At 37.9% G+C, this 12,603-nt stretch overlaps 1 protein-coding gene across 1 annotated transcript in view; it reads left to right on the top strand.

Annotated features, from left to right (window-relative positions):
* Positions 1-12,603, top strand: part of DCHS2 (dachsous cadherin-related 2) — a 122,905-nt gene that overhangs the window by 52,982 nt on the left and 57,320 nt on the right. Inside the window, exon 3 of the mRNA XM_042469673.1 lies at positions 9,912-10,143. Within this exon, the coding sequence (XP_042325607.1) occupies positions 9,912-10,143 (232 nt within the window). The remainder of the gene's footprint in view (positions 1-9,911; positions 10,144-12,603) is intronic.

Here is a 12,603-nt window from a genome sequence, read left to right on the forward strand (position 1 = left end):
GCGGTCCCTAAATATAAAATCGCTGCAGCCACGACACTTTTGGACTGTTTGTCCCAGCCCTAAGAGATTCCTAGAGAGAACACATTTGTAGGCCCTTCAGTGTGATTCTTGTCACCCTTCAACAGACATTGAGTTGTTCTAAAGTTTACTAGAGTGGTGTTCTTTGGGATAAAAAAGTGGCTTTTTATTTGCTGTTTTTCCATTTTCATAGAGGTCCTGCACCCCTAAACCTAGCAAATATGGAGGGCCTACTGTACAGAAAAATACTGGGACTTTTCCCTTTGTGTATCCAGTTACATATATTTGTATCAATAGGAAGTCACATTTTGAGTTCTGTACAGTAATGCCTCTTAAGATACTGATGTGACAGACCAGCAGGCATTTCCCCCCAGTATGGAGAGGCCAGCACCATATTTGTGTCCATTGGCTGCAACTATTTCTTCCTTTTCAGGAAACTTGACAGCCAATGGCTTGAGGATTGGGACTGGTCCACAGGCCATCAGTTTGGGTAGCACTGCCCTGCCTTTTCAAGGGATGGTTTGTCTGATACACTGTTGGAGCTGCTGCTACTGGAAAGGAAGAGCTCATCATGCAGCCCTCTTTGAGGTTCTCAAATGTTAAAAAGGAAGAAGGAGAAACAGTGGTTCTCTTTTCACTGTTTGCACTATATATTGCTGCCATTTACTCTGCTGAGAAAAAGAAGTGCTGCTTCTAGGGAGGCAGTAATTGGGGAGAAAATCTTGAAGGCTGATTCTGCAAGTAGGCAGCCTGGTCTTTGCTGATAACATTACATTTTTGGAAGGAAGGTAGTATGAATGTTTGCTTGCACACTATTTCCCATACAGTGTAAAACAGTTCAATTCAGAACTCGGGGAAAAAGCTTTAGCTCAGAGCTTTTACTCAAATTTTAGAACAGTCATTTCTTTGGACTATACCACCGAGAACCCTCCAGTGCCCATGATGAGTCTGGAAGCTGTAGTGTAAAAAATAATATTTCAAATATTGGGGTTCATTTCCTTCTTACACATTACCCCATTCTACCTATGCTTGTGATTGTGCAGTACTTCTTTCTTTAAAAAAAAATAGCTGAAGCGTATTAATTTTCAGTTCTGTTCACATGTGCAGTAAGCATGAGGTCTTTACATCTATACAAGCAGAAATATTTAGCAAGCAGACAGATTTTCTTTCTCGCCTTTTCTCATGATGGTCCTCTATTTTTAGGCCCCCTTTCTCTGGCCTTTTTGTAATGAGACACAGCAAGGAAAGGTAGAGGAAAGGAGTCAGGTTTCATTCCTTCCCATCTCAGTATCCTTTTGTTTAGACAGTTCTTCCCCTTGCATTTATATCCAAAGAATGGAGTAGAGACATGTTTACAATAAACACAATTTCCTATGCGAGCAGCATTCTGTCTTCTACTCCCACTTGCAAATAGCATTGATTGACTCCTTTCCTTTTCATTTGGATTTCATTCATGTAAAGAAGCTGAAAACTGAAGTTTTTTTTTAACTAGGAGAGGAAAGCAAAATGCAAATATGCTGAGTTGTAACAACATGATTATAGTTTTAAATGGAATTTTAATTGTTTCATTTAAGCCTTAAGTGTTTCATTTAATTTACAGTGTTAATTGTGAATTTAATCTAGTATTCTTGTCTCAGGCTGCATTACAAAACGTTTTTTGTTTGTTTGTTTGTTTATGTTTAAAGGGCCATTGATGCACCTGCAGAATCAGTTGGGGGGATAGGGCACAGAAGTGGATGGAGGTCCAGCCATAAAGCATCAGTGTCCCAAATTGTACTTCCTAAGAAGGACTTAGTTCCCAAGATTATTGTGAAGATAATAAGATTAGCAAAACCAGTGCAAAATAGCAGATTTAAATCTCTTTCAAATTGCTGTTATAGCACTTTGGTACTGCTATGATTGCCATGGCACTGTACTACTGAATGTCGTTTTTTTGGGGTGTTTAGAATTCCAGAGAGTGCAAGTGCCTCACCAAACTACAAATGATGTAGTCATGTCAAAGTGGTGTAAAAGTGTTATAATTGTGTAATATGAAAGAGACTGTTTGTTCTGACATGCTTGCTCTCTCACTTTCTCAAACATTTCTGTCTGCTCTCTCCACTCATATCCAGACTATTTGTCATGCTCTGACAGACATCAGTTTATAAAAACAACTCCAGGATGTTCAGGAAACCTTATTCAGAAATTAAAATTATTCACAGCATAACCACATTGACAGAACTGAAGCATTTCTGGTTGCAAAGTATATTAAAAACACCTAGCACTTCAAATGCATGCTTGCACCCCATTTGCCTGTGTGAATCAAAACAATTCTGTTCCCAGGATTGTCTTCTTTTCCTTATTTGTAACAAGTGTCCCCATCAATTCGACTTTGACAGTTCAAAGTACATTCTTCTTCACTCAAATCTGCTCATTATCAGCCTCAAAAGATAACAGTTCTCCCACCTAGCACCACCATTATTATAACACAATTCATCATCCAATAATACAAAAAAATATATGCATGACAAGCAAGTATGGCAGCACTATGATCCTGACACTGTTGTTCGAGTTCTGTCATTGCAAGGCAAGCAAGGGACTAGTACCTCTCATGTTGTGTCCTATCATTGAATGAAGTGCTGCTGGATCAGGGTGGATCTTGCACCAACCTAATTGCCTTTCGTATCACAGGAAGGGTTCATTCAGCACAGCACAGCACTAGTGCTGCCAATACCACTCACAACACCACAGCAGACACATCCCTTCCTAGCACCTGGCAACCTATCATCTGCTTAGGGATTGTAATTGTTTGTTAAAAAAACATGCTTGATGAAAACAAGGAGTAATTTTAGCAATTTTCTACCTGCCATGAGAAAGTTTTCAGAAACCACACTTTTCAAAAGACTTGTTCATAGTTTGGAACACATTCTCTGTGAAATTTGCACACGGTCTTTTTGTACAACAAACAGCATTTCTGGCACAGAAATACTTTTATCTGCACAAAAAGTCCCCCCCCCGCAGATAATGCTGTAGTTGGTGAATTGTATAAAACTTCGATTTGGATCCTCCTCTCTCTTGAAAACAGCATTTTCTGCATGGAAGAAGTGTTTTTGTGAAGTAAATTCTGTTAAAAAGTGTGTGAATATTTTATTTTTATTTTTTTTTGGCAGAGTAATACTCAGGATTATTCTTGTCAGAGTTTTCCAATACTTGATACAGACATTTCAAAATCATTTTTCAAATATTGTCAGATATTTTTGATCCCTACTCCTCCTGGGTTCCTTGTATAGAATAGAAGAATAGAGTGCTCTTCTTTCTAATCATTTGTTTTATTAGGTTTTTAATTTTATTGATATTTTTATATTTTTAATCTTTTTGATATTTTTATATTTCTTGTTTTTGTAAGTTACCTTGAGTCCCAGGTGGAAAAGATGGGATATTATTCTTGTTCTTTTCATTATTTTAGTGCAATCTCAAGGCCAGACAGCAGAGCTGTTGTGTCCTGAAAAGATAATGAAACATTGCAGTTGGCTTTCCGTCGCTATCATATTGCTATTTGAAACAGAAATAATTTAACACTGCTACAGTGCATTGAATTTCTAAGTTTTTCAGTTAACAGAAAAATCCAAACATCTTTAAGATACCTTTTGCAGATTTGAAGAGTGGAATATTGGCACCTCCAGACTTGAGAATTGTAGTGGAAACTAGCTTTACAGTAGAAAAGACAGTGGTGTGTGTTTGAGTGTATATTGGGGGGGGGGGGGGGGGGATACAACGTGGTTTCTTTTTTCAAACTCTCATGTCTGTTTTGAGTATAGCTGCAGGTTTTTTCTCCATTCAAAAAGCTAGCTGCATTGCTTTCCCACTTGTTATATAAACTGAGTGCTGATAAAGAACAGGCAGAAACACAGAGAACCATAATCTAAGCTCAGGATCATTTATCATAGTCACAGTTTCCTAACATTAAAAAGCATGAAAGCATTTTCCATTGGAATTCAAATGGGAAGGTCTTGTTATTATTCTTATTTGTACTCATTTCTCTTCCTTCTCCTTTTTACTGTGAATCAGCAAAAGGATTGAATAAAAGTTTTTTGGGCTTTAAGGAGAAAATGATAGGTGTGGTATTCCTGATGGAGAAAGACAAAATGTGCAATTGAAATTTAAAATGCTTTAGTATAGTAACAGTATTCCTTAAAAGCTCAAGCATACTTAAGAGTGCAATGCTGTACATGTTTACCCAGGAGTAACCCTGTTGTGTCTTAGTAGACCTTACTCCCAGGTACGTAGATGTAGAATAGCAGCCTAAAATGGCATTTATATTCTGGAAAATCTATTATTTTTCTTCCAGCACACAGAGTATTATTGTCATAGTTGTAAGAGCAGACATAGCAGCAGCTGTTGTTTCCTGTAACTAGAGATCTTCAAAATTGCTCCTGCCAAGTTAACTTTGTGCAAGTATTGTTGTATGAAAACCAAAGGTATCAAATTAACTATTATACTGGTTTCTGTTTTTACCTATATTCATATTAGATAGATTTATTATTAACATCTTATATAGTGTTTCAGAGTGGTAAAATACTTTACATAAGTTAATTCAGTTATTATTCCAGCAACTTTTATAAGATAGGCAAGGCTCCACACTGCCTTTCATGAGGACTGAATGTCCTTTGCCCTCAGGACAGGGTCCTTTGTCAATGTGAAACAAGAAAAACTATTTTCATTCCCAAACTCTGGACATTACAAGACAAGAACTGTCATATGAGGGCAGCATATGGAACATGCAGAAGACTAATATGAAGCCGAATGGAACAAGAAATCCCAGCTCCTTCCCTAGAAACATTGCTGAATTTGGCACAGAACATGTTTTTGTCCAGTTTCGTTCAGCTATTGATCATGCATCACGTCTCCCAGAAGGAAGTTTTGTGTGTGAAAAACTATACACCCACAGAAAAAGTCAGTGTGTATGTAGTGTGTGTGTCTATGTGTGTCAGTGTGTGCAGGACCATGAAACTGGTGATTGGTAGAACAAGAACCTATAGGACAGAGTATTCCAGTAACTCACCCACTCTCTCTCTCTCTCTCTCTGTACCTCCATCTTTGCAGACTGCATTAAAGTAGGATTGCATGACATTAGGCCAAAGACTGCATTAAATTAGTATGCTGCTCTTGGACCACAGGGTTCTTAGTCCAGCTCCATAAGTTCTCCCTCAACTATACAGATGAGAGGGTGGGCTTCTTATATCCCCCCCTTATATAATACATCATCCTTCTGTCTGCCTTTGGTACTAAAAGATATAAAATTACTCCAGAGGTGAACCAGACTTCTGGCTTCGAATTCCAGCACAATAACACAGTTTTTCATGCTCCCTGCAAAATCCATGGTTCATGTAGATTGATATGAACTTAATGAAATGCTAATGTTCTGCTCTACTGCCTGGGTTTTTGCTGGGCCAAAAATGCCCTTTGCAACAGGGTAGGCATTTTTAATGCTTTTTCAGAGGTTTGAGAAAACCAGTTTTGACTGTGGCAGAGAACCTACAATTATAATAGGAAGTAGAACTTTGCCACAACACTTGGCAGTACTGAAGCTGCAGTCTTTCTTATCGGAACAAAGTTTCAGGAGGAAGAACAGTTCGTTTGTGGCTAGTAGCTAGTCCTTGAGGTGATGAATCCACTCCAGGTTTTATTCCTAGTGTCAAAGGACTTATCCAGGTTGGGGAACCCTGTCAGCACCTTGGATAGTGCTTTTAAAACTATCCAACCCCCACTGTCTTGGGAAACACCAGCTGCCACTGGTACTATTATTGCTGTCGAAGTCCTGTTTTTAAATTATGAGAGAAGGTCATCAATTTGTGAAGTTGAAGGCTTTCATGGCTGGCATCCATAGTTTTTTGTGGGTTTTTTGGGCTATGTGGCCATGTTCTAGAAGATTTTCTTCCTGACGTTTCGCCAGCATCTGTGGCTGGCATCTTCAGAGAACATCAATTTGTGTTGGGGGTTTTTTTTGTAGCTGTTAAATAAAAGAAACTTTTATCCTCTCTGTTTGTGCATTTTTTTGGGGTGGTGGTGGTGGTGGTGGTATTCCTTAGTTCCTTTACAGAAAATTATGGAATAACTGAAAAAAAATAAATGGAAAACTTTCTGCTACTGCCTCTAGTAATGGTAAGCCCTCTGCTTTCAGGAAAGCCTCTTAGCCTACCATCCAAAATTATTGGAAAGGCTTATACCAAATAGACATATGATGATATGTTGCTTATATTTTCATTACATTTTTGAGAAGGCCACCAGCCTTCCCATGTGGCATTCCAACTTTTGCATCAGTTTGCAAGACATTTTTCTTCCCTCACAGAAAGCTACTCATATTTTGGTAAGCACCTTTTCTAATGTATGCATTTTAAGCATACTTGTGCTTATTTTAATAGATACATTTAAAAATGGGCACATTTGCTTGTGTCTATAATTGAAAAAAAGGGGGAATAAGATGCTCATGGTTTCCAACTGAAGACAGAAAACTAAAAGATACACTTGTTTGTATTTTTGTTAATACTTTCACAGACTAGGAATAAGATAAATTTTGCAAAAAAAAGTCTTGGTAAATGCAAATTTCTCTTCTTATCCCTAACACTGAATGTTTCAGCTTTAACTGGTTATTGTAATTGGAAAAGGTAGTTCCTTTGGGGAGTTTCACAAGAGCATAAAAATTATTCTGAAGCAGTATCTTTGCAAACTTTGGCATTAACTTGCCCTTTAACATTAATATTTGCTCCATTTGGGGAAAAGGATGTTCCATATTTTTTTTTCTCTGAACACATAAAACAGACTTTCCTCCAAAGCTCAACCCTGTATTTACTCACTGCTTATACAGACTCAAGTTGTTATCATTTTATAAGAGTACTCTCTATTTTCCCCAGCCACTTAATTATGCTTCCTTATAACTATAGTACAATAGCCTCAGTGCCAGGCTAAGTAGACAATGTGGCCATATGAGCTAATGTTGGAATAATGAAAGCATTATCATTCAGAGATAATGTTGATGGATGCTTCAATTCCCCAGCAGTCCCCACTTAAGATATGAAAACAATAAACAAAAGATCCAGTATAATTTTCTGGCTGATGCTACCTTATAGAACAGATTGTGTATGAAACATGCTGCTTGAGTAATGTAGTACAGCATCATGATTCTTGATCTGCCAAGTGTGGAAAGCCAGTTAACTACAATGAAGCAAGCCAATATACTTTTATAGCAGATCCTCTATTTCTGGTTGTAGAAGTGCAAATCTAAGAAAGGTGGGCCTCAGGTCTGTTACTGTTAGACTACAAACCTAAACCTATTTACTAGCGTGGAAACTATACTAAACACAAAGAGAACTTCTAAATAAATGTGGGTAGGGTTCAGTTGATATTTTTTTTCTTTGAAACACTTACAGATTGTCACATCATTAGGAAACAAGAGAGAACCAAAAAGTGTGACATGCTAAAGCATGGGCAAAAGTGGAATCCCTGCTGAAGTATGATAAGGGAAATAGCTATGTTAATCTCTTGCAACTTTAAAGGGAAAAAGAAAGGGGAAGGGGGGATATGACTGTTTAATTTTACCGTGCGCTTCCAATGATATAATCCCACTCCTTCAGATGCAGTACGGAGTGGCATTAAAGCATCAAATATAAAGCATATTTATACAATTATGAGAGTCGGAGTGGTAGTGAGATTTCTGGACATACAGTCAGGGATTTACACATCATTGTCCTTGAACAAGGAAATTATGCAGGAAGACCAGAAAGACAGACAGCTGAACAGAATTACTATATATACTCAACTATAAATCCATGTATAAGTCGAGGGTAGGTTTTGAGGCCAAAACTATGAATTTTAATATGACACGTGGATAGGTCGATGGTAAAACTTAGGGCTATGTAACAAAGGATCTAAAGCTCCTGAAAGCTCCAGACTTTGAAAAATGGCCACCAAAGTGAGTTCAGGGGCTAGTATTGGAGTCAGGCTGTAGCTGGATGGCAGTTTTGAGGGCAGCCTGAATTTGGCTTGAATCCGGGAGCGGTAAATTGTTTTATTTTGCTGTGTGCTAAACTCCTAAAGGATGAGAGAACAGAGCAGGATCAGTGATTCCAGGGCAGATTATACACTTGTCTTTTACCAGGGGATGGTTCTCTTTTTAAATAAGAATTAAAGTACGGTATTTACACTGACCCATGGATAAGTCAGTCCAGTTTTTTTTGGGTCAATTTTTTTTGTCTAAAATTTCTAAACTTATACGTGAGAACAGTGTGCCCTTGGCTTACGCGGGGATCCATTCTGGACCCCCCCCCCACATATGCTGAAAAACGCATATGCTCGAGCCCCATTCACTTGAATGGGTCTCGTGCACACAGTGGCGGCGCGGTGACACAGTGGCGCAGCAGCACATGCATGCCACAGGCACCACCCCATTCAAGTGAATGGGACACACTGCCCCTTGCACCCCTGCACTCCCGCACGGCTCTCCACAGCTTTGAGCATATGCTCAGACCCCTGTACAGTGTGCCCGCGTATGACATGGGCGCACTGTATATACTGTACATTCAGAAATTCCACTCCATTAGCAGAGGTTTGAACAAAGACAATGGCTTTGTGACACACTACATATATTAATGCAAGGGTTCTTGCTTCTGCATATAAAACAAAAAGAATCTTCTCAAAGAGAACCCAGGGAAATTGACTTTTGGTAAAGATCTGAAAGACCTGAAAGAAAGATCACGTTGCCCAGCCCTTTGACAAGTTAGGATAGCTTTCTGGATCCTTTTACATTTCATTTCCACTCCCACAGTATAAACTGCATAAATATGGTTTATACCTTAGCCTTAATTTCATTTTGCATTGCGTCTGAAGAAGTGGGTTTAGATCCACTAAAGATCATGCTAAAATAAAAAAGTTAGTTTTAAAGGTGCCATCACTTTCCATCTTTTTCCTCTTTTCCCTCACTTTCTCCTTTTTATTCTAATAAGCAATGTTCTAATGCACAGATTGATTATGTAAGTGGATTTTCTTATAAATGGTAATGCCATATTATGTTCCTCCTACTTACTTTGATTTTGTAGAGTTTTCAAACAAAGAGAGATTGAGACTCAGCTGCATGTAAAGGTCAAAGAAGATTTTGCCCTTTTATTGCACCATTCAACTTATTTCCCAGTCCACAAATGTGTTATAGTCCTTGGATACACTAGCCATCTGCTTAGAGTAAAATTAGTGCTCTTACAACTAGAAATGTGCATGTCATTCCTAGACACCACCATTTTTAGAAATAAAACCTATTCCCAACAATATAAGTAAACACTGTACTTGCATAAATATCTGAATTCAATAAATGTCCTTTAACAAATATTGGTCTCATGTTAACTGTGTCTGTCCTCCCCCAACCCGCAAAAGTATTGTACATTCATTGGCTTATAATATATTCCTGCTATTTTCCAATTCTTCTATCAATGCTATTTTACATTTTGTCAAATATGTCTCATAATGTTTTGCGCTCCTCACCACTTAAAGCTGATATTGTAATATTTATTGCATTTCCTTCTGCCCAAGCAGGCCTTCCAGATGTTCCTCAAAATACAAATTTTTTTGGAAATGAGTCTGTGTGTTCAATACCTGCCTGATCCATGTCCTTGGCTTGTGTGCAAATGGAAAATGCTGACAATGCATAGATGCTAACTGTGATGAGTTCTTTCTTTATGAATATGCTAAAGTAAACAGGTGTATAATTTTTACATGCTTCACTTCTGTTACACTGTAACCTAGAGGTCCTTTGAGCCAGATTCTGCTGTATTTAAATTAGCAGAGGTCTAGCAAGGTGAAAAATTTATGTACTCAGTTCTTTGTTATAATTGACCTTTGGCTTAGAATTTATTTGATTTATTTAACAGGGTGGGCTAAGTGCTCAAGCTTTTGCCCGCATCGAGATAGAAGACATCAATGACAATCACCCTGTCTTCAACCCATCAACTTACATTGCAAGTATCAGCAGCCATACACAACCAGGATCAGAAATAATCAATGTTGTGGCTACAGACAAGGATTCTGGGATATATGGAGTTGTGACTTATGAACTGGTACCAGGGCATCTCTCTTCCCTCTTCACAGTGGATACATCTACAGGTATGATACAAGGCTGCATGTGGCATAGTCAAAAATTACACACTCCTCTTTATATCTCTTCAGTCTTCCTGGGCATTCTGTCTCTGACCTTAGGACAGCGGTCCAATAACAAAAAATTACAAAGGAATTTTGGAAAGTGAAACAGTTGAATTAGAATTTTCCCAAAATTTCTAATCCATCAACAGTGAGTTGAACAGAGACAATGGCTTGCTGACACAATGTGAATACTATACTTAACACCCCAGTCTCATGAGGATGCTCTTACCGAGTTTGTAATATCCCCTTTCTGGTTCCCAACCTACATAACACCAAATTCCAAAATTCCCTCCACCATTCTTATGGTCATCCACCCACCCTTGTCTTAGGGAACAGCTTTCCTCCTGCCCTTGTCCCTCAATGATTAGAATTAAAACAGAACTTGTCATTTCATCACGATACCCACAAGTTTTGCATTTTTATGGCTATTCATATATTCTGGAGAATGTGGGAGGAAGAGAATCTAATGAAACATTTCCCCTCTGAGACAAATAAAATGTTTTTGGGGACAGGGATTTTATTCAGTAACTGTTTAATATGAAGATTGTTATGTAAAATAGCCTATGGGATAAGAAATATTAAGAGAACATCATTCCTATGTTTGCATTCAGATCTAAAATCCCTTTTTAGTGGGAGTTTGCAAATCTCATATTTTGAAGTCCATGATGATAAAAAATGAAACCCGAGACTGCATCTGCACTCTTACCAGAGAGTTGTGGTTCTGTTCCTTGCCTCCAAGTATGTTTAATATTTAAAAGGTAAAGGTAAATGGTTTCCCTTGACATGAATATCTGGTTGCAATCAACTGTAGGGGGCAGTGCTCATCTCTGTTTCTAAGTCGAAGCGCAGTGTTGTCGAAGACGAATCCATGTGGCCAGCGTAGGGTTGGCATAATTCTCTACTAAAAACCGGGAGAAAAAGTAGGACAAAATTTAGACCAAAATATAGGACAATTGTAGGATAAAATTTAGCCCAAAATGTAGGACATTTAAGAAAAATGTAGGGCTGGTGGACTGGAGTGCAGCTTCCAGACTCTTAGGACGCATACATCATTGAAACACCATACCTCCAAAGTGACCGGAAGCAGCTTTATTTTGGCCTGTCTGTATAGGGCCACAGAGTATCTTTATTAGCAGCTTAGAAGAACCCATGCTACACAAGTATTGGGAATACTGAGAAAGGCTGTATATCATTGTGTTATTGATGACTGCTATACATTGCAATGGAAGTGCTCTTTTATAACTTTCCAACTCCTTAGGGGATTTCTCATTTGAACGGAGTGCATTTATGCAAATCTGTTAATATATTTGTTGTAGCAAGTTATGTTTTACCCTTGATGAATGCATTCATTGCATCTGTGAACAATAAACAAATTAGCGTTTGTATCTGGTGACATATTTGAAATATATATTTCAGTATCCGACTATAAAAGTGAAAGTGTTTTGTTGAGATGCTTTCTCAAGGTGTTTTCATCAAGGAAAATAGATTATATTGATTAATGCATCCTTTTGAAATGAAATTCCCTTTAAGAAATTAGAATGTTGTAAAAGAACACTTCCATTGTAATGTATAGCTGTCATCTGTAACTAGGTTATAATATGACTGATTTATATCCCAGTCGCTTTAGAGGGTCTCTCCTAAATATAGTTAAATTTGGATGCAGCTCATTGATGTGAGAGATGACGGCCTCTCCTCTTATTGATTTGCTCCCCTATTTTAAATAAAATGACTTATCTTAAAGCTTTTGATACAGTAATTAGTTTACCACATAAAGCAAAGGATGCTCAATTCCCATTGTGTTCACTGTGGTTTATTCCAGGTACTACATGATTCTTTTGTTTTGTTCTGTCGACTAACATGGCTACATCTCCAGAAATTGATTGAGTAAAGTTCCTTCCTTAAAGGAGGGGGATGAGTTTCTACATCTGTTATGTCTCTTTCTGTGCCTTTATGCAACATATACATGGTTTTGTTTGGCTGCTGGATTTTGTGAGGAGACTGTTAGTCTGCTGAAACTGTAGTATGTGGTAAAAATGATCTTGTGAAAGTACACACAGAATATGGAGAATGGAACCATTAATGTGACAAAGATATTTTGAAGTACTGCTGTGTTTAGCTTTGAAGCTAGACGTCTGCAAAGCAGTTAATTCATTTGGAAATGCTTGAATGTGGGTCATGACCGCCTACATGTAACTGGAAATTTATCATATGAGGACACAATTCATCTTGAATCTCTCCAGTCATTTCAGTACAGTTGTGTGAAAATGGGCTTTGGTGATTTGAACTGTAAAGCATTCTAGATATAAGGTAAAAAATAACAGCACGTTATATGATTGACTCATTTAGCAAAGGCAGATCCTAAATACAAAATACCTATTTATGGAAGATGTTCAGGAAAATGGCAGCAATACAATACCATTAATA

The sequence above is a fragment of the Sceloporus undulatus genome, chromosome 5, assembly GCF_019175285.1.
Source record: "Sceloporus undulatus isolate JIND9_A2432 ecotype Alabama chromosome 5, SceUnd_v1.1, whole genome shotgun sequence".
In the NCBI taxonomy this organism is placed as follows: Eukaryota; Metazoa; Chordata; class Lepidosauria; order Squamata; family Phrynosomatidae; genus Sceloporus; species Sceloporus undulatus.